This window comes from Oncorhynchus keta, chromosome 27 (assembly GCF_023373465.1).
Source record: "Oncorhynchus keta strain PuntledgeMale-10-30-2019 chromosome 27, Oket_V2, whole genome shotgun sequence".
NCBI lineage: Eukaryota > Metazoa > Chordata > Actinopteri > Salmoniformes > Salmonidae > Oncorhynchus > Oncorhynchus keta.
This window is the reverse complement of record NC_068447.1, coordinates 29930450-29951725: the sequence shown is the minus strand read 5'-3', so window position 1 is coordinate 29951725 and position 21276 is coordinate 29930450. Positions and strand designations below refer to the sequence as shown.

The window sequence follows — 21276 nt, the reverse complement described above, 5'->3', positions numbered from 1 at the left end:
AGAAGTACAGGATCCCTGCTGGAAGACACTGATTCTTTCCCCACAGACCACAGTGTAGAAAGGCCACCAAATCCCCAACAAACACAAAATCTTGTCTATGAAATATCATTTTTTTTTCACAAAAAAAAATGCTTTTATGTCCAGAACAACCGCAGGGGGAAATACGAAGAAGTGTAATGATTTGATATCCTTAAAAAAAACTTTTGCTCCGTTTGCTCCAGATCTAGCTTGGAGACAATAAATATCACCAATTTAGGTGCTGTGGCCTAGGCTCTCCTATTGTTGGACCATCTCGGTTCGTCCTCTATTTATAGTTCTCACTCTCTGTCTCTTCTGATGAGAACAGTGGGATGACGCAGAGAGAGGGTCAGAAGTTTTTTTAAACACCATACGCCCCTAACAATAAAGGCTGGGGCAGGTGTTGCTTCTATCCTTTGTCCTGTGTCTGAGGCGTTTGTGGGAGCGTCAGTGTGTTCCAGTGACTGAGACAGAGACAAGCAGCAGCCATGGATGATGTATACAAGGCAGCGGTGAGTACAGACACAGGGACAAAACCTGCAGGTTGGGGGTCAGTTGACACAGGAGGATGCCAGATGGTTTTTGTCTGGGATAATAGACCGTCTTTTTCACCGCACATTCACATTACAGTTAGAATCAATTGGCTGAGGTCAGCTAGGAGTCTTCATCTGATATACTAGGGAGGAAGGAGGGACTAATGATCTCAATCTTCATTCATTGGCGTACTTGGGTGTACTACGGCTGAGTAAAAATCAAGGCACTGTTATGAAATCACGTGCCTTTTCTTGCCGGTTTGTTGGCTCAGGTTGTGGACGGGGGTATATCTGTTGAGGCACAAGATCAACATGAATATGTGAAAATAACAGCCCGTCATGAATGTGGTGTTATGTTTAACACATTTCACACAATGGCTATATGCTCCAGCTCACATTATATTTACAGTACACACTCTCTGGACACAAGCCAGAGGTGATTAGAGGTTAATGGGCCCTGAGGAAAGTCATCTCTAGTTGTTCAACTGAATTAGACGTTGATGATGTCAAAAAGCCCTAATCCGCGTTCAAGAGCTGTGAGAAGCGAGAAATGGTTTTACCAGTCAACCTCAATTCAATATATATTTCACGAGAGCTACTGAGTTGTTAATTATGATTTCAGTATACCCAAGGTACCTTTGACAAACCAAGTACTCGTCAAAGGAAAGTGATTGGTAGTCACATAGACATGTTCCCACCTTGACGTTGATTGGTCAAAGTAAGTGCAGTAATATTGAGTGTCAAGGCCCAACTAAACATGGTCATATGATGGGAAAGCAACTCATGTGAAAGTGTCATTCAACACCTTCTTTTTATAGAGGAGAGTAATCAAGAAGGGCCAGCAGTACTTTTCTGAATGTGTTGACCATTATTGTCCCTCTGAGAAAAGGTCATTGTCCTTCTAAAATTAGAGTTCACAGCGTATGAATAAATTATCTCACCAAGAGAGTTGTAAAGTCAATGGAAATTCAACATTGTATCTTTTGAATGAACAACTAACAAGTGCCAAGATTCATCAAGGTTAAACACAAAGTTGGCCATGTTCTATGAGGACAGCTATTCTGAAAAGGTCGATTAAATGTGAACTGCACAACAAAAAGCTCATTGCCATGACATTATGAACATTTGAGCTCAGCATTATCTTTTCTGAGCACCCAGATGACGTAATGTGAGGTTAGATGGGATTTCTGGCATTTCTCTGCCTGACAACATAGAACAAAGGACAGTTAGGAAGAGGAACAGAGTAGACAGCTGTCGGCTCAAACAAATGTCTGTCAGCAGAATCTGTGCCAGAGCCCCCCTCGCCACAATACAAGAATAGGAGGTGAAGAAAGCAGCGTGACATTTCAGTCAGACTGCACCATGGGTAGGGGGCTGTGCTCCACAGGTTTTGGGCTGAGTTCAACAAGAGGGACAAGGGGCTGGGGTACTGATGGAATATATTACACACTGTGAGGGCTCAGGGCTGACTGCATACCAAGGTGAAGAGAGACAAGAAAATGAGGAAATGGCCACCAATGGCCTCCAGTGTGGTCCAACTATGAGTCGTCAATTTGTCAAACATAAATGTAAAAGAGGCAAACCAATCTGCATAATTTAGGCACATAAAGTAGACTAACATGAGTTCAAAAGTACTATACCATGTCTATCAACGTGAGTAAATTGCATACAATATGTAACTTTCCCTACTGTTCCCTTCAGGTTGAGAACTTAACAGAAGAACAGAAAAATGGTGAGTCTTGGTTTTTGTAATTTTGTAATTTTGCATCATTCATGTCTGTGGAGAAGCACTAGTAAGACCCATAATATCCATTTAATCTGCTTCTCACCACTATGTCCCCACAGAGTTTAAGGCAGCCTTTGACATTGCATGTCAGGGTGCAGAGGACGGCTGCATCAGCACCAAGGAGTTGGGGAAAGTGATGAGAATGCTGGGGCAGAACCCCACCCCAGAGGAGCTGCAGGAGATGATAGATGAGGTGGATGAGGATGGTGCGTCACCATGGATACAAACATATCAACACACAATACATCCCCTCACTTCAATATGAATTAACCTTAGGCAAAGTCATTAGGTCAGGTAGCCTGAGGAGTGGTTCATACATAGTTTTCAGACTGGTATGAAATGTTAATTTTGAAGTCATCACATTACTATGTTTCAGCATTAAGACACTGTGTGTGTGTGTGTGTGTGTGTGTGTGTGTGTGTGTGTGTGTGTGTGTGTGTGTGTGTGTGTGTGTGTGTGTGTGTGTGTGTGTGTGTGTGTGTGCGTGCGTGCGTGCGTGCGTGCGTGCGTGCGTGCGTGTGTTGGGGGGGTTACAGGTAGCGGGACAGTAGACTTTGATGAGTTCCTGGTGATGATGGTGCGCTGCATGAAGGAGGAGAGCAAAGGAAAATCAGAGGAAGAGTTGGCTGAACTTTTCCGCATGTTTGACAAGTAAGGCTAATATCAAGCAAAGTGGCTGCCAAAAAACATTTGTGCTTACTCTGCCAAGAGCCTATAAAGACAAAAATATAGAAAACTAAAAAAGTAATGTCAATGTTGTCAGGGATATGTGTACTCATTGATGCTACTTACAGAAACGGAGATGGCTACATTGATTTGGAGGAGCTGAAAACCATGCTGGAGTCAACTGGAGAGGCCATCACTGAGGATGACATCGAAGAGCTCATGAAGGATGGAGACAAAAATAATGATGGAAAAATTGATTATGATGGTAAGACAAGAGGTCCAACTGTAATAATTTTAGACAAAAGATCAGGCTGGGACTTCCAGAATGTGTAATTGTTAGTTTGTTTTTGTCAGCTACATGTATCAATGACACTCGTCTAGGTAATCCATTCAAAACATTTCACAGTTCAAATCCAGGCAGTCAATAAGAAATTGTCCATCATGAGCTGTGGGTGTCATTCTCTTCCACAGAGTTCCTGGAATTCATGAAGGGGGTTGAGTAAAGGACTCAAAAGATTCATGGACTCTCAGCCCGGGAAAATACTCATACCTCCTCTTAGCTCTGACCATCACATTATTGCCTGAATACGTTGGACAACATTGAAATAAAAACCTCTTTCTGCTTGGCTCCATCTACCACTAAACATGTGTTATATCCTCAATGTGTATCGGCCTTGGTTGACATCTTGAATGTGGTCTAGTTTTTATCCATAGCATTATTAAGGGACCTTAAAGATAATAGGTCTTGTTATGTCCTTGAAGTGAATTTCTGAACTACAAATTGATTTAACCCCCATAATCCTATAATATTTTATTTGAAATTTTAACCTAGGGGAGGAAACACTCTTCTCCACAATACTGTATATTTTCAATAAAGAAAGATTTTCAGTAATCCAGATGAGTCTTCAATTCAAACAAATTGATTTCAACAGGATTGCTTATCACCATTGTATTGTATGTTATTGTATTGAATTGTATTGTAGAACAAAGGAATAGCGACGGAGGCCATCACCCCTCCCTTCCGAACGGCGTTCGCCCTGGGCGTTCGCCCATCTCTTAGGACCGACTGACCCATGTTCAACCCTTCTCCACTTCGGTCTTCAAAGTTATCGTTTGAATATTTGCTACTATCACCAAGATCCCATAGCACAATGGGTCATTGCTGTATAAAGGGCACAATATAGGCCTGGTAAGGCTCTTGAGATAAGTGACAAATTCCAAGATTTGCAGGGGTTAACACCAGGTATCACTTTATCATTGTGTGCAACACACACACACACACAGATTAAATATCTCACATTAGTACGAGCCCTGAATGCTGATTGGCTGACAGCGGTGGTATATCAGACCTTATACCACGGGTATGAGAAAACATTTATTTTTACTGTTCTAATTACGTTGGTAACCAGTTTATAATAGCAATAAGGCACCTCGGGGGTTTCTGGTATATGGCCAATATACACTCCGCGATGCTTCATGCATAAGAACAGCCCTTAGCCGTGCTATATTGGCCCAATACCACACCCCTCGTGCCTTATTGCTTAAATATGTTATGGAAAATTTTAAGTATCTTCATTTCTTGGGTGGGTTTACAGGACAGAGCCCATGTGAAAAAGTCAAAATAACAGAGGGCATCCGAGAACGCATCTGCTACAGAAGCTGGTTTCAACCAATGGAGATGTTGGTTTCAACCAATGCACAATGTTTATATTCGTCACTGGTTTTGTGCCAAATCAATGCGCTGATGAGATAATATATGACGTAGGCAACATCAGATTCACCACACTGAAAATATTACTAGCTAATGAAATCATAACATATGGTTGTCTAAATTGTACCATTCGTAATAGCATTGGACTCGTGGAAGCAACCAAGGTAAAAATAAATCATGACTACCTGGAATGATCAAATGCTCCAGGTGTTTCGCGGAATGAATAACTTTTATTCGCCAGTTTAGAGTGAAACTATTGTGGTATATGGGAGGGAATGACAAGCTGTGGCTAGCTATGTGTGTTTAATAGCGAATTTACTACGAGTTATCATTCTAGCCTATACTACAACGCATCTCTCAAGAAGGCAACATTTGATTGTGTTACCCAGGCTCCAGTCGCACCACTTTCCTTCGGTTTGGGGTGGGAGGAGAGCAAGTTGGTCGGGTGCCTTGCAAAAGTGGCGTCCATTTTGAGTACATTTCCAACCTCTTCAATCCACCACACGGCGGCGTTATTAGTCTGTGCCAAAAATTTGACTCCTTTAGGAGGTCAGAGGCTGTAGATTCTGTCACTTCGGAGGGAAGGCTCACTGACCGTCTTGAAAGGATGGAGAGATGAGATGAGAGGGAAAATGTACTATAATATACTCTGAGAATTAAACCAAACTCAGAAATGTGACATTTATACACGTAAAATTATATATTTGTGCCTCTTCTATAGAATTATGAAGTAATGCCCAGAGTCTGCGACACTCCACTAATGTGTATGGAGAGATCTCAAATCAAACTTTATTTGCCACATGCGCCGAATACAGCAATGGTAGACTTTACTGTAAAATGCTTAATTACAAGCCCTTAACCAACAGTGCAGTTCAAGAAGAAGAAAATATTTACCAAGTAGGCTCAGATAAAAAATAATAATAAAAGTAACACAATAAGAATAACAATAATGAGGCTATTTACAGGGGGCACCGGTACCGAGTCAGTGTGCAGGGGTACAGGCTAGTTGAGGTAATCTGTACATGTAGGTGGGGGCGAAGTGACTATGCATAGGGTAACAAACAGCGAGTAGCAGCAGTGTACAAGTGGGTGGGGTCAATGTAAATTGTCCGGTGACGATTTTTATGAATTGTTCAGCAGTCTAATGGCTTGGGGTAGAAGCTGTTGGGGAGCCTTTTGGTCCTAGACTTGGCGCTACAGTACCGCTTGCTGTGCAGCAGCAAAGAAAACAGTCTATAACTTGGGTGACTGGAGTCTCTGACAATTTTCTGGGCTTTCCTCTGACACTGCCTATTATATAGGTCCTGGATGGCAGGAAGCTTGGCCCCAGTGATGTACTGGGCCGTTTGCACTAGCCTCTGTAGCGCCTTACGGTTAGATGCCGAGCAATAGCCATACCAGGCGGGGATGCAACCGGTCAGGATGCTCTCGATTATGCAGCTGTAGAACCTTTTTAGGATCTGGGGGCCCATGCCAAATCTTTTCAGTCTGCTGAGGGGGAAAAGGTTTTGTCTTCATGACTGTGTTGGTATGTTTGGACCATGATAGTTCGTTGGTGATGTGGACACCAAGGAACTTGAAACTCTCGATCCGCTCCACTACAGCCCTGTCGATGTTAACGGGGGCCTGTTCGGCCCGCCTTTTCCTGTAGTCCACGATCAGCTCCTTTGTCTTGCTCACATTGAGGGAGAAGTTGTTGTCCTGGCACCATACTGCCAGTTCTCTGACCTCCTCCCTATAGGCCGTCTCATTGTTGTCGGGGATCAGGCCTACCACTGTTGTGTCATCAGAAAACTTAATGATGGTGTTGGAGTTGTGTTTGGCCACGCAGTTGTGGGTGAACAGGGAATACAGGAAGGGACTAAATACACACCCCTGAGGGGCCCCAGTGTTAAGGATCAGCGTGGCAGACGTATTGTTACATACTCTTACCACCTGAGGGCGGCCCGTCAGCAAGTCCAGGATCCAGTTGCAGAGGGAGGTGTTTAGTACTTTAGTCCTTAGCTTAGTGATTAGTTTCGTGGGCACTATGGTGTTGAACGCTGAGCTGTAGTCGATGAACAGCATTCTCACTTAAGTGTTCCTTGTGTCCAGGTGAGAAAGGGAGGTGTGGAGTGCGAATGAGATTTTGTCATCTGTGGATCTGTTGTATGTGAATCGGAGTGGGTCTAGGGTGTCCAGGAGGATGCTGTTGATGTGAGCCATGACCAGCTTTTCAAAGCACTTCATGGCTACTGATGTGAGTGCCACGGGGCTTTAATCATTTAGGCAGGTTACATTTGCTTCCTTGGGCACAGGGACTATGGTGGTCTGCTTGAAACATGTAGGTACAGACTCGGTCAGGGAGAGGTTGAAAATGACAGTGAAGACACTTGGCAGTTGGTCCGTGCATGCTTTGAGTACACGTCCTGTTAATCTGTCTGGCCAAGCGGCTTTTTGAATGTTGACCTGTTTAAAGGTTTTTTTCACATCGACTACCGAGAGTGTTATCACACAGTCATCCAGAACAGCTGGGGCTCTTCAGTGTTGCTTGCCTCGAAGCAAGCATAAAAGACATTTAGCTCGTCTGGTAGGCTCGCGTCACTGGGCAGCTCACGTCTGGGTTTCCCTTTGTAGCCCATAATAGTTTTCAAGCCCTGCCACATCCGACGAGCGTCAGAGCTGGTGTAGTAGGATTCAATCTTAATCCTGTATTGACGCTTTGCTTGTTTGATGGTTCGTCTGAGGGCATAACGGGATTTCTTATAAGCCTCAGGATTAGTCTCCCGCTCCTTGAAAGCGGCAGCTCTAGCCTTTAGCTCGATGCGTATGTTGCCTGTAACCAATGGCTTCTGGTTGGGATATGTAAAGTTGAAGTGGGAAGTTTACATACACTTAGGTTGGAGTCATTAAAACTAATTTTTCAACCATTACACAAATTTCTTGTTAACAAACTATAGTTTTGGCAAGTCGGTTTGGACATCTACTTTGTGCATGACACAAGTCATTTTTACAAAAATTGTTTACAGACAGATTATTTCACTTATAATTCACTGTATCCAAATTCCAGTGGGGTCACAAGTTTACATACACTAAGTTGACTGTGCCTTTAAACAGCATGGAAAATTCCAGGAAATTATGTCATGGCTTTAGAAGCTTCAGATAGGCTAATTGACACCATTTGAGTCAATTGGAGGTGTACCTGTGGATGTATTTCAAGGCCAACCTTCAAACTCAGTGCCTCTTTGCTTGACATCATGGGAAAATCAAAAGAAATCAGCCAAGACCTCAGAATAAAAATTGTAGACCTCCACAAGTCTGGTTCATCCTTGGGAGCAATTTCCAAACGCCTGAAGGTACCACATTCATCTGTACAAAAAAGAGTATGCAAGTATAAACACAATGGACCACACAGCCGCCATACCACTCAGGAAGGAGACACATTCTGTCTTCTGGAGATAAATGTACGTTGGTGCGAAAAGTGCAAATCAATCCCAGAACAACAGCAAAGGATCTTGTGAAGATGCTGGAGGAAACAGGTACAAAAGTATCAATATCCACAGTAAAATTAGTCCTATATCTACATAACCTGAAAGGCTGCTCAGCATGGAAGAAGCCACTGCTCCATAAAAAAGACAGACTTCGGTTTGCAACTGCACATGGGGACAAAGATCTTACTTTTTGGAGAAATGTCCTCTGGTCTGATGAAATAGAACTGTTTGGCCATAATGACCGTTGTTATGTTTGGAGGAAAAGGGGGAGGCTTGCAAGCCGAAGAACATCATCCCAACCGTGAAGCACGGGGGTGGCAGCATCATGTTGTGGGGGTGCTTTGCTGCAGGAGGGACTGGTGCATTTCAGAAAATAGATAGCATCATGAGGGAGGAAAATGATGTGGATATATTGAAGCAACATCTCAAGACATCAGTCAAAAAGTTAGAACTTGGTCGCAAATGGGTCTACCAAATGGACAATGACCACAAGCGTACTTCCAAAGTTGTGGCAAAATGGCTTAAGGACAACAAAGTTAAGGTATTAGAGTGGCCATCACAAAGCCCTGACCTCAATCCTAAAGAAAATCTGTGGGCAGAACTGAAAAAGCGTGTGCGAGCAAGTAGGCCTTACAAACCTGACTCAGTTACACCAGTTCTGTCAGGAGGAATGGGCCAAAATTCACCCAACTTATTGTGGGAAGCTTGTAGAACGCTGCCTGAAACATTTGACCCAAGTTAAACAATTTAAAGGTAATGCTACTAAATACTAATTGAGTGCATGTAAACTTCTGACCCACTAGGAACGTGAGGAAATAAATAAAAGCTGAAATAAATCAGTCTCTGCTATTATTCTGACATTTCACATTCTTAAAATAAAGTGGTGATCCTAACTGACCTAAGACAGGGAATTATTATTAGGATTAAATGTCAGGAATTGTGAAAGACTGAGTTTAAATGTATTTGGCTGTACGTACAGTTACTGTGGGGACAGTCACTGCGACACTTCATTAATGTGTATGTAGATATCAGCCACAAGTAAGGCCTTGCCTAGACAATAACAATAGAAAACAATCCTAGTGTTTTCCCTGCCATTGCATGCCCCATTAAAATTGTCTTTGTATGTCTTTTTGGAGTGAAACGGTATGGAGGGGGGGAACTCAGGAGGTGGGTGGGATGATGATCCATGACCAAACATACCTACCCTGTAAAACTGGACATCATGGTCAGCACTTGTTGATTTGATATTTTACATATTTTCAGTGAATGGCAAACTGTGGCTTATAATGCTCGTCCACCATATTTTCATGCAGCTGGGGGTCTAGTAGCAGGTATCAGTGTGAAAACACCCTTATCAAGGAGTGTGAGCAGGAGGCCTGCATCCCAGCAGACATACCAGAAACTGCGTGCCATGTGAGCAGTGAGGTGATTGATGCCTCAACAGGAGTGGCAAGCACTCTGCAGTGTCTCATTGAGAATGCTGTCTCTTTGCATGCTTTTACATAGGCCTACATTCTAATCCACAGTATTTCAATCTCCCCTGTGTCTTCTCTCATAGCTATACTTATGAGGATGGGGGGGGGGGTCCAGAAAGCCCTTTTGTGTTTGACTAGGCCACTACCTCCTGAGTTCAAGCTTAGGATAGGGGAGGTACAAGAGTTCTGCTCTACTCCATGGACAAGGTCAACCACTACTTTTGAGCACCTCAGGTCCTGCATGATGGTTCTTATGTCTGGCCCATAAAGAAGGAATTCAAGTAGGCCTACAATGTGTTGTTTTCAGGTGAAAGAAGTGCTGGTCAGTGATGACTTCAAGCCCAACTGTGCCATGGTGGTCCTAGACTTACATTTACATTTACATTTAAGTCATTTAGCAGACGCTCTTATCCAGAGCGACTTACAGACACTCCTTCATACAACCCGACACAGGTTTGTATCAGTACATAAATGACACAGGATAACATACACTGAACAAAAATATAAACACAACATGTAAAGTGTTGGTCCCATGTTTCATGAGCTGAAATAAAAAATCCCAGAAATGTTTCATATGCTCAAAGCTGATTTCTTTCTAATTCTGTGCACAAATTTGTTTACATCCCTGTTAGTAAGGGTTTCTCCTTTTTTGGGAAGAATAAAAGGCCACACAACACAATGCCACAGATGTCTTAAGTGTTTAGGGAGCGTGCAGTTGGCATGCTGACTGCAGGAATGTCCACCAGAGCGGTTGCCAGATAATTTCATGTTAATTTCTCTACCATAAGACGCCTTCAAAGTTGTTATAGAGAATTTGGCAGTATATCCAACCGGCCTCACAAACGCAGGCCACGTGTATGGGTCGTGTGGGCGAGTGGTTTGCTAATGTCATTGTGAACAGACTGCCCCATGGTGGCAGTGGGGTTATGGGTTGGGTGGGCATAAACTACGAACAAACACAATCAATGGCAATTTGGATGTGCAGAGATACCATGACGAGATCCTGAGGTCCATTCATCCGCAGCCATCACCTCATGTTTCAGCATGATAATGGACAGCCCCATGTCGCATGGATCTGTACACAATTCGTGGAAGGTGAAAATGTCCCAGTTTTTCCATGGCCTGCATACTCACCAGACATGTCACCCATTGAGCATGTTTGGGATGCTCTGGATCTAAGTGTATGACAGCGTGTGTCAGTTTCGCCAATATCCAGCAACTTCGCACAGCCATTAAAGATGAGTGTGACAACATTCCACAGGACACTGTCGTGTCTTTGGCTATGCCGGATTAAGTGATATGACATGCTATTCTATAAAATCTTTTCTCTGTAATTAATATTACCTGATTGAGCTAATCATGTAAATGTAATTGGTGGTCCTTCTGTAGCTCAGTTGGTAGAGCATGGCACTTGTAACGCCAGGGTAGTGGGTTCGATCCCCGGGACCACCCGTACGTAGAATGTATGCACACATGACTGTAAGTCGCTTTGGATAAAAGCGTCTGCTAAATGGCATATATTATATTATATATTAATTAACTATAAAGTCGGGGCACCACGAAAGAGTGTTTATAGAGCTCTTATCTTCCGAATAAACTCTGAAAGACCTAGTAATATTTTACATCAATAGCAGTCAATATTAATCGGCACCTTATTTCAGTCTCATCTGAAAGGGGGTTGGGTTTGAGTGAAAGAGCGGGAAGACTGAGGAACAAAGGGAGAAGCCATGCTTTCGTAAATACAGTATCTTATGCATTCTAAATTAACACCTATTTGGAAAAGGAAAATGCAATAAATATTTATTCTGAGATGCGCTTCGGTAGGTTGGTCGTAGATGCTGGCCAACTGAGATCTTCCTATCCTCGGAATATTGTCTCTGGTGGTAAATTGGATATGTTGTAGTATCTTCATTGTGTGTTAGACTGGATACGTTGTCCGCCCTTTCCTATCCCACGTTTACAGCTGCTGTTGCTAACTCAACGGCTAGCATGTCTCACTTCTTTAGTGAATAAGAGTTCAAAGTTCATACCATTCACAACCAAAGCTCACACTGAGGTTGGCTTAGTTCTGTAGTTGACATGTTAGTCCTTTTTAATGTATGGACCGTCGTCCTATTGTCCTCGGAACAGAAGGTTACATTTTCGTCAAGGGCTTATATCGTGGAGGGAGAGAAGGGTGTGTTTCATACTTTATAACCCATGTCTCTTCACAGGGGCGGGCCACTGATTGAGCAGAGCTCTAACTTATGAAAACCCAAATCTCTCATTTGGAAGCAAAAATTACATTGAATCTTTTCACAAATAGTTTCATATTCAAACATTTAAATTGCACAATTCCATGTGAATCTGATAACTAGAATGTGTAGACTTTCCCAGATAGTTTGTCGTCCTGTCATCAGTCATGTCTCAGATGACAACCGAACTGACATCCTATTCATTAAGTACCAACGCATATTTTCAACTGGTTCTATTACCAAAATATGGTTCCTCTCCCCTCACCGTTTGATGTTCCCAGACTCTCTGTTCAAAGCCTATTCAAGAGTTCTTCAGGAGAGTCAAGACGGGAGAAAGGTATTTATGGGGGGGTCATAAACCTTACCCACAGGCCAACTTCATGACACCACAAACAAAAGCCTGATCAACTCTATGCGAAGGAGATGTGTCACGCTGCTTGAGGCAAATGGTCACACCAGATACTGACTGGTTTTCTGATCCACGGCCCTACTTTTTAAGGTATCTGTGACCAGCAGATGCATCTGTGTTCCCAGTCATTTGAAATCCATAGATTAGGGCCTAATGAATTTTGACTTGAATTGACTGATTGCCTTATATGAACTGTTACTCAGTAAATCTTAAGTTGTTGCATGTTGCATTTATATTTTTGTTCAGTTAGTTATAAAGATTAACAGTAGTACAATTGTCAATTCTTTAAACACCAACAAGAACAGCAGAGGATTCAAGACAAATGACATTTTTTCCCCAGAGCCCTATTAAGGAGTTTGTTACCGGACTACACCACACTTTGTAAATACTGAAGTGAAAACTATGCAATGGTGACATGGTCAGGAAACCCACTCTTTTCCGAGATGCCTTGATCTATTCTGTGAAATGTTTTGTAAGTCTTACATTTTCTTGTGATTGTGTCGAGGCATGAAACATGAAAGAACGATACAACCAATCATTCCCTATAACAATGTATTTTCTTAAGAGTACATTTAAAAGGACTGAGGAAATGTGAGGATGCATTTGTATACAACACCCCTCCCCCCTCACAAATGGCAGAGATCTTTTTAAAGTTACTTGTATTTAATAGTTTGACATCTTATTCATGAATTACTTTAAGCATTTTGCATTGTATTCTTAAACTTTCATTCTAAAGTTACTAGATTTGCTAAATATGCATAACTGATATAGTATAAGCCATAATCAACAGTTGTTAGAAAGACATGGAGTGTGGGGTGGACTGGAGGGAGTGAGAGGTCAACACTTAACTCACTCCCAATAACAGCCTGGCATGCAGGCAAAAACAATCTGCAAGCAGAAAATACAAAATTTGCAAAACCCAAAATTTGCTAAACTTAGTATCACTTAATACAAAAGTCATACTTCCCTTTCAAACCCGTGTCTAACAGTCCACATCAAATGTACATCTTTATCTGACTTGAGCCCAACTTGTGACAAAACCAAATTCTAAAATAATTTTTCATTACAATTTATGAACAGGCTTATAAAACTAACAAAAATCAGTTGTAATCATTATTGTATGCATTTTAATATGAATTCTATAGTCAAAGGCAAATAAAAACATTTAGCTATTTAAATAAATCAAAATTGCTTGTATCAAGTGAACAATGTGATTGGACCAATAATATGATAGGAGGTGCTGGTCCACACAAGGATAGGGTTAGTCTATCCATAGGGAGAACAAAGAAAATAAACACCTATGGTATGGCTGGACAGAAATTAAAGACAAGCACTGACACACTGCAAGCCAAGGAGGTCACCGAGAGTCAGAACATACATTCATTCTGATGTAATGAATCCCCCCTTTTCTCTGATGGTGCTCCGCTCTATGAACCAGGCCAATAGCGCTGGGGTTTCTGACCCGATCAAGAACACCAATCTTACCCTGTTCCTCAGAGATCACTACCACGCTCAGACATAAGTTTACCAGAGATAGTGTTTTTTGCTTTACCCTTCTAGTCATCCAAGACCCAATAAAAAAATCTTAACCATACGATAATCTTATACCGAAAGCCGTTGACGGCCACCTTGGCCTTAAATGTAAACTCCCCTTTTCATTATATTTGACCTTCTCCATTTCCTTAGGCCTTGTTAATTATCTTTTTCTCCCTTGCACACCTCGAACCTCCCCCACCCTTCCACAGATGGAGACAGAGGGGTGCAGCATTTTCCTTGGCCTGATTTATTTACCCCTCCCCTCCCATCTTTCCCCAGTTCTCTATAGCAGGAGACAGGCATTCTTCTTGCCACGTTTCTTGGCCTGCAGCGCCGCCCTGGTGGCCATCTCAAACACCTCCCTCACACCGTCTTTCGTCTTGGCTGAGCACTCCAAGTAGCCAAACGCGTTGATGCGGTTAGCCATGTCCCGGCCCTCCTCTGGCTTCACTGGTTCCTGTGTCAGAGTTGGAAACGTGTTCAGAGGCATTCTATGGTTGGCATCCTTTGACATACTAAACCACCAATCATTACAACAAGCCAAACAAAAACGTAACTAGCATGTTGGATAAACCAACTGAACAAAACAAAAACCTCAACCGGTGTATAATTAGACAACAGTACACTAAGTGAAGGTAGCTTATAAGGCAGCACAACCACTTTAAAACAAATGCACATAGTTTTATTTAACATTGAAATTGAACAAACCATCTTCAATGGATCAGGGCAATGAGTCTACTTGATGAAATTCCATAATAAGAACTCATAATACATCCTGTACCTGCTTCATTTTTGCTAACTCCCGACGTGTGTGCTCATCATTCCGCAAGTCCTTCTTATTACCCACAAGAATGATGGGCACATTTGGACAGAAGTGCTTTACTTCAGGGGTCCACTTCTCTGGGATATTCTCTGTTTCAGACACAGGATCATTTGTACGAAACTGCTGCAAGTGATACGATAATTTGTTGCATTTACCATGTATGACAAATATGAATATTACAGTCACCAAGGTCTTACCCAAGCTGTCAGGACTATCTATGGAAAAGCACATGAGGATGACGTCAGTGTCAGGGTAGGAGAGAGGCCTTAGTCTGTCGTAGTCCTCCTGTCCGGCTGTGTCCCAGAGGGCCAGTTCCACCTAGAACTCACAAGGAGAGCAGATATTCACAGTTACACTGCTGTTTGGCCAAACTGCAATTGTCTCTGAATAAATGATTACCTATCAAAATGTGTAAACCACAGGACATCCACATAAAAAGGGTGCTTCAAAGTGTGTCTTGATGGCAAACTGTGTAACTAAACGTACAATCTCACCTGCTTACTGTCCACCTCAATATCTGCCACATAGTTCTCAAACACTGTAGGTACGTAGACCTCAGGGAACTGGTCTTTACTGAAGACTATCAACAGACAGGTCTTCCCACAAGCACCATCTCCCACGATCACCAGCTTCTTACGGATCGCAGCCATCTGCAAGATAATGTAAAAAAGTGGCAAATGTTATTGAAAAACTATTGTATTTCACAGTGATAATATAGCAACACAACCAGGCAAATCAAAATTTGTAGGAAAAAAAAGACATTAATATGTAGTAATACAATATCCCAGACATTTTCCAGAAGCACAACAAGCTTATTTCTCTCAAATGCAGTGCACAAATTGGTTTACATGCCTAGTTTAAATAAAGGTTACATAAATAAATAAAAACAGGTTAGTCAGTTAAGAAATTCTTATTTACAATGACGGCCTACCGGGGAACAGTGGGTTAATTGCCTTGTTTAGGGGCAGAACGACAGATTTTTACCAATCCAGCAACCTTTCGGTTACTGGCCCAACGCTCTAAATCATTAGGCTACCTGCCACGCCTGTTACTTAGCAATTATCCACCTGACAGGTGTAGCATATCAAGAAGCTGATTAAACAGCATGATCATTACACAGGTGCACATTGTGCTGGGAACAATAAAAGGCCACTAAAATGTGCAGTTTTGTCACAATGCCACAGATGCAGTTTTGATGAAGCGTGCAATTGGCATGCTGACTACAGGACAGAGCTGCTGCCATAGAATTTAATGTTAAATTCCAACGTCATTGACCTCCAACGTCATTTCAAAGAATTTGGCAGTACGTCCAACCGGCCTCACAACCACAGACCACGTGTAAAGCATCACCGGGGGCAAAAAAGATAATCAAGTACAACAACCACCCGAGCCACTGCCTGTTCACCCCGCTACCGTCCAGAAGGCAAGGTCAGTACAGGTGCATCAAAGCTGGGACTGAGAGACTGAAAAACATCTTCTCAAGGCCATCAGACTGTTAAACAGCCATCACTAGCAGAGGCTGCTGCCTACATAGACTTGAAATCATTGGCCACTTTAATAAATGGAACACTAGTCACTTTAATAATGTTTACATATCTTACATTACTCATCTCATATGTATATACTGTATTCTATACTATCTATTGCATCTTAGCCTATGACGCTCTGACATTGCTCATCCATACATTTATATATTCTTATTCCATTCCTTTACTTAGATGTGTGTATTAGGTATTTGTTGTGGAATTGTTACATATTACTTGTTAGATATTGCTGCACTGTCGGAACTAGAAGCGCAAGCATTTCGCTACAGTCGCAATAACATCTGCTAAACATGTGTATGTGGCCAATACAATTTGATTTGAAATTTGGGCACACTTACTCATTCCAGGTTTTTTTTGTACTATTTTCTACATTGCAGAATAATAGTGAAGACATCAAAACTATAAAATAACACATTTGGAATCATGTAACCAAAAATGTTACGCAAATCAAAATATTTGAGATTCTTCAAAGTAGCCACCCTTTGCCTTGATGACAGCTTTGCACACGCTTGGCATTCTCTCAACCAGCTTCATGAGGTAGTCACCTGGAATGCATTTCAATTAACAGGTGTGCCTTAGTTAATTTGTGGAATTTCTTTCCTTCTTAATGCGTTTGAGCCAATGTCCATATTATAGCAATAACAGCTCAAATAAGCAAAGAGAAAAGACAGTCCATCATTACTTTAAGACATGAAGGTCAATCAATATGGAACATTAAGAACTTTGAAAGTTTCAAGTGCAGTCGCAAAAACGATCAAGTGCTATGATGAAATTGGCTCTCATGAGGACCGTCACAGGAAAGGAAGCCCCAGAGTTACCTCTGCTGCAGAGGATAAATTCATTAGAGTTACCAGCCTCAGATTGCAACCAAAATAAATGCTTCAGAGTTCAAGTAGCAGACATCAACATTAACTGTTCAGAGGAGAATGCGTGAATCAGGCATTCATGGTAAAAATGTTGTATTTATTATGGATCCCCATTAGCTCTTCCTGGGATCAGGCAAAATTAAGGCAGTTTATATAATTTTAAAAACATTATAATACATTCACAGACCATGTGCCCTCAGGCCCCTACTCCACCACATATATACAGTACAGAATCCATATGTACGTGTATGTATAGTGCGTATGCTATTGTGTGTGTGTGTGTGTGCATATGTTTGTGTTGCTTCAAGGTCCCCACTGTTCCATAAGGTGTTTTTTTTATCTAATATTACTGCTTGCATGAGTTCCTTGATGTGGAATAGACTTCCTTGTAGTCACGGCTCTATTTAGTACTGTGCACCTTCCCTAGTCTGTTCTAGACTTGGGGACTTGGAAGAGGCCTCGTGGCATGTCTTGTGGGTTATGCATGGGTGTCCGAGCTGTGTGCCAGTAGTTTAGACAGACAGCTCGGTGCATTCAACATGTCAATACCTCTCATAAATACAAGCAGTGATGAAGTCAATGTCTCCTCCACTTTGAGCCAGGAGAGATTGACATGCATATTATTAATCATAGCTCTCTGTGTACATCCAAGGGCCAGCTGTGCTGCCCTGTTCTGAACCAATTGCAATTTTGTTTTGTGGCACCTGACCACACAAATGAACAGTAGACAAAACTAGGGCCTGTAGGACCTGCCTTGTTGACAGTGTTGTCAAAAATGTAGAGCAGCACCTTATCATGGACATACTTCTCCCCATCAGCTACTGTTGTATCAATATGTTTTAACCATGACCATTTACAATCCAGGGTAACTCCAAGCAGTTTAGTCTAGAGGTCGACTGATTATGATTTTTCAACGCCGATACCGATAATTGGAGGACCAAAAAAAGACAATGCCGATTAATCGGATGATTTTTAAAAAAAAATGTATTTGTAATAATGACAATTACAAGAATACTGAATTAACATTTATTTTAACTTAATATAATACATCAATAAAATCAATTCAGCCTCAAATAATGAAACATGTTCAACTTAGTTTAAATTATGCAAAAACAAAGTGTTGGAAAAGAAAGTAAAAGTGCAATATGTGCCATGTAAGAAAGCTAATGTTTAAGTTCCTTGCTCAGAACATGAGAACATATGAAAGCTGGTGGTTCATGACTCTTCAATATTCCCAGGTAAGATGTTTTAAGTTGTAGTTATTATAGGAATAGGACTATTTCTCTCTATACCATTTGTATTTCATTAACCTTTGACCGTGTGGTTCTGGGATTTTTGCTCACCGTTCTTGTGATCATTTTGACCCCACGGGGTGAGATCTTGCGTGGAGCCCCAGATCGAGGGAGATTATCAGTGGTCTTGTATGTCTTCCATTTCCTAATAATTGCTCCCACAGTTGATTTCTTCAAACCAAGCTGCTTACCTATTGCAGATTCAGTCTTCCCAGCCTGGTGCAGGTCTACAATTTTGTTTCTGGTGTCCTTTGACAGCTCTTTGGTCTTGGCCATAGTAGAGTTTGGGGTGTGACTGTTTGAGGTTGTGGACAGGTGTCTTTTATACTGATAACAAGTTCAAACAGGTGCCATTAATACAGGTAACGAGTGGAGGACAGAGGAGCCTCTTAAAGAGGAAGTTACAGGTCTGTGAGAGCCAGAAATCTTGCTTGTTTGTAGGTGACCAAATACTTATTTTCCACGATAATTTGCAAATAAATTCATTAAAAATCCTACAATGTGATTTTCTGGATTTGTTTTCTCATTTTGTCTGTGATAGTTGACGTGTACCTATGATGAAAATGACATGCCTCTCTCATCTTTTTAAGTGGGAGAACTTGCACAATTGGTGGCTGACTTAATACTTTTATGCCCCACTGTAGCCGCTTTGCTCCAGGAGACCTGTACACAGTGGGCTACCGTCACTGAAGGCTACTTCCCATATCCCCCAAAACATATTTACCAGTCCTCTGGGTTGACCCATTTCCTAAAAACAAAAATGAAGTAAGATCTATAAACCCGGAATACCTTACCAGTCGGTATGGGTTATACAATGTGTTTACTACTTCGGTAAAATAAGTTTAAAACCACATTTCCCGAAGCTCACTCCCTAGTCCCTTCAGTCCGTTATAGTTGCTATGCAAGATCCCAGCGTGATCCCATTGTACCTTTAGGGAAATATGGAATGAATTTGGTAAGCTCTGGAAAACATTGTATAACCATTGTAAGGCATTCCGAATTAGGCTATAGATTTGCCTTCGGTGACGGGAAATTTATTGGAAATAAGTAAAGGGCTGATGAATATGTTTTCGGGGATACGGGATGTAGCCTTCAGCGATGGGAGCCAAATGTGTACAAGTCTCCTGGAGCGAAGAGGCTACATTGCCTCTACGAATCAGAGTGTAGAAGCTTCCACTCAATACCAAACAGTCCCTTTACAAGTCAGAATGTTGAATAATCTTCATTTGAACTTACTCTATCTACCCTTTATGTGCTGATTTTGTCCTACCTTTAAAATTGACAAACTATTCACAGGAAAGTATTATTAAACCGACATCAAAACGTGGATCTGGATTGTTTACTCTTCACCTGAAGCATGGGCACAGGACGGAAGGACATGCCCACAATGCATGCATACTACCCTAAGTCTTGCAGGTGTTTACATGGTTGTCGGTTTAATTATACCTCCCTGTAGATACTTTTCTCAAATTCCTATCCGCAAAAGGACAAACCACACAGACAACCGGTAGAGTAAATTCAAATTAAATTGTATTCAACATTCTGGCATGTAGACATTTTCCAAACAACTGCATGGCATTAATCCCAGACTGTGTAACCAGGGGTATCACAGTATGATTCGTTAGGCAACATTGCACAGTGCTTTTCAGTCAATTACTGTTGGAGGCCTGTAAACCCAAACGTTTATGATAACCAACGCTTGGTTAATTATTTCGCAAATAACCAATACTCAAATTCAGATAAAACCGCCAATACTGGCAATCTTTCTAGGCCTAACTACTGAATTTCAGTCAAATACATGTATGGACTTTTTTGTTCCATGTTCACATGAAATTAGCCATAATACCTAGTGACACTATCACAACTACCCAAGAGAAGTCTACCTGCAGAAGACACTGCTTGCCACCACCTGGATGGCCTCAACAACAAAACGCCGCACCCAAACGACTAACTAGCTAATTGGACTAACAAATAGCTAGTTACAACGATTTTCCCATTTAAAACACCCAAGTGTAACATGTGCTGGGTCGGTGGACGACGGTTATGAAAATTAAATTACTTGTCAGTGGTGGCTAGCAAGTTGGCTAGAAAGCTAGAGATCTTGCCCAGTCACTGGCAAGTGCGAAGAGTTGTTAGCTTCCAGACCAGTGTGTTGTTAACTTCAAAGGTGATGATAGCACTGTATACCTGGCTATGATGACCTGATAGCTTTTCCTGACCAGCTCTGGCTGATGGTGTCTGAAAGAAGGAGTCGTTTTACTTCAATTGTTCGTTCGTTTCCGTCATTAATGCTAGCTAGTGTAGCTATTTAATGTTAGCTAATAGCGGTCTCTCGTATTATAGCCTCATGTCATCTTGCCTACAGAAAACAAATGTAAAGCCTCATTCAAATATTTACTAAATAAATGATATATTTTCAAGGTGAGCAAACAAAGTTATAAATAGGTTACATTTTCCTCGTTTTAGTACCGTTTTCGTTACAGATGTCCTCGCCTTCCCTCTTTTTTCCTGTCCGAACCTTCAATCCGGCCCCAAAAGTGTGCCACGCCGATAACATCCGCCTAAGCCCGTGATCTCCAGCCAATAGGAAACCTCAAATTAATGAGTGACAGATATTTAAGCCAACAACTCGATAAACGTATACCGGTGAATGGAAAAAACGGAAGTGAAGAGTGGATATTTTTCCCCCAACCATATGGTTTCAACAATAAGTAAGGATATTTTGTGGTCAAAGCAAAATTGTATACGGCAGTAAATCAATAATAGGCGTTGTGACGTTAAGTGATTGTAGTATAAACGTTATTGCTTGCTTATGCTCTGTAGAGACAGCATCATGAAGGTCAATGGGAATATTATGGTTGAAATAGGGACAGAGAAGTTTCTCATGCTAATTGAAAAGCCTTCAACATTGCA

The 21276-nt window shown here is 41.7% G+C and overlaps 2 protein-coding genes across 6 annotated transcripts; one reads left to right on the top strand and one right to left on the bottom strand.

Moving 5' to 3' along the window:
- Positions 1–375: 375 nt before the first annotated feature.
- Positions 376–3895, top strand: LOC118359754 (troponin C, slow skeletal and cardiac muscles-like). The gene is made up of 6 exons (XM_035738438.2): positions 376–530; positions 2253–2283; positions 2397–2543; positions 2874–2988; positions 3132–3268; positions 3475–3895. Exons 1-6 carry the CDS (start codon positions 507–509, stop codon positions 3504–3506), a joined length of 486 nt encoding a protein of 161 aa, XP_035594331.1. The 5' UTR covers positions 376–506; the 3' UTR covers positions 3507–3895.
- Positions 3896–12946: 9051 nt separating this feature from the next.
- On the bottom strand, positions 12947–20975 carry LOC118359752 (rho-related GTP-binding protein RhoA-C). 5 transcript variants are annotated; one of them, XM_035738434.1, is made up of 6 exons: positions 20833–20902; positions 20551–20601; positions 15156–15311; positions 14859–14979; positions 14620–14750; positions 12947–14295 (listed from the first exon to the last, which is right to left on the bottom strand). In XM_035738434.1, the coding sequence occupies exons 3-6, from the start codon at positions 15309–15311 to the stop codon at positions 14122–14124; spliced, it is 582 nt and encodes a 193-aa protein (XP_035594327.1). In that variant the 5' UTR covers positions 20551–20601; positions 20833–20902; the 3' UTR covers positions 12947–14121. The 5 variants fall into 5 exon arrangements, with proteins under 5 accessions (XP_035594327.1, XP_035594325.1, XP_035594326.1 ...); XM_035738432.2 differs by lacking the exon at positions 20551–20601 and having other exon boundaries at positions 20833–20975; XM_035738433.2 differs by lacking the exon at positions 20551–20601 and having other exon boundaries at positions 20814–20925.
- Between the last annotated feature and the right edge of the window lie 301 nt (positions 20976–21276).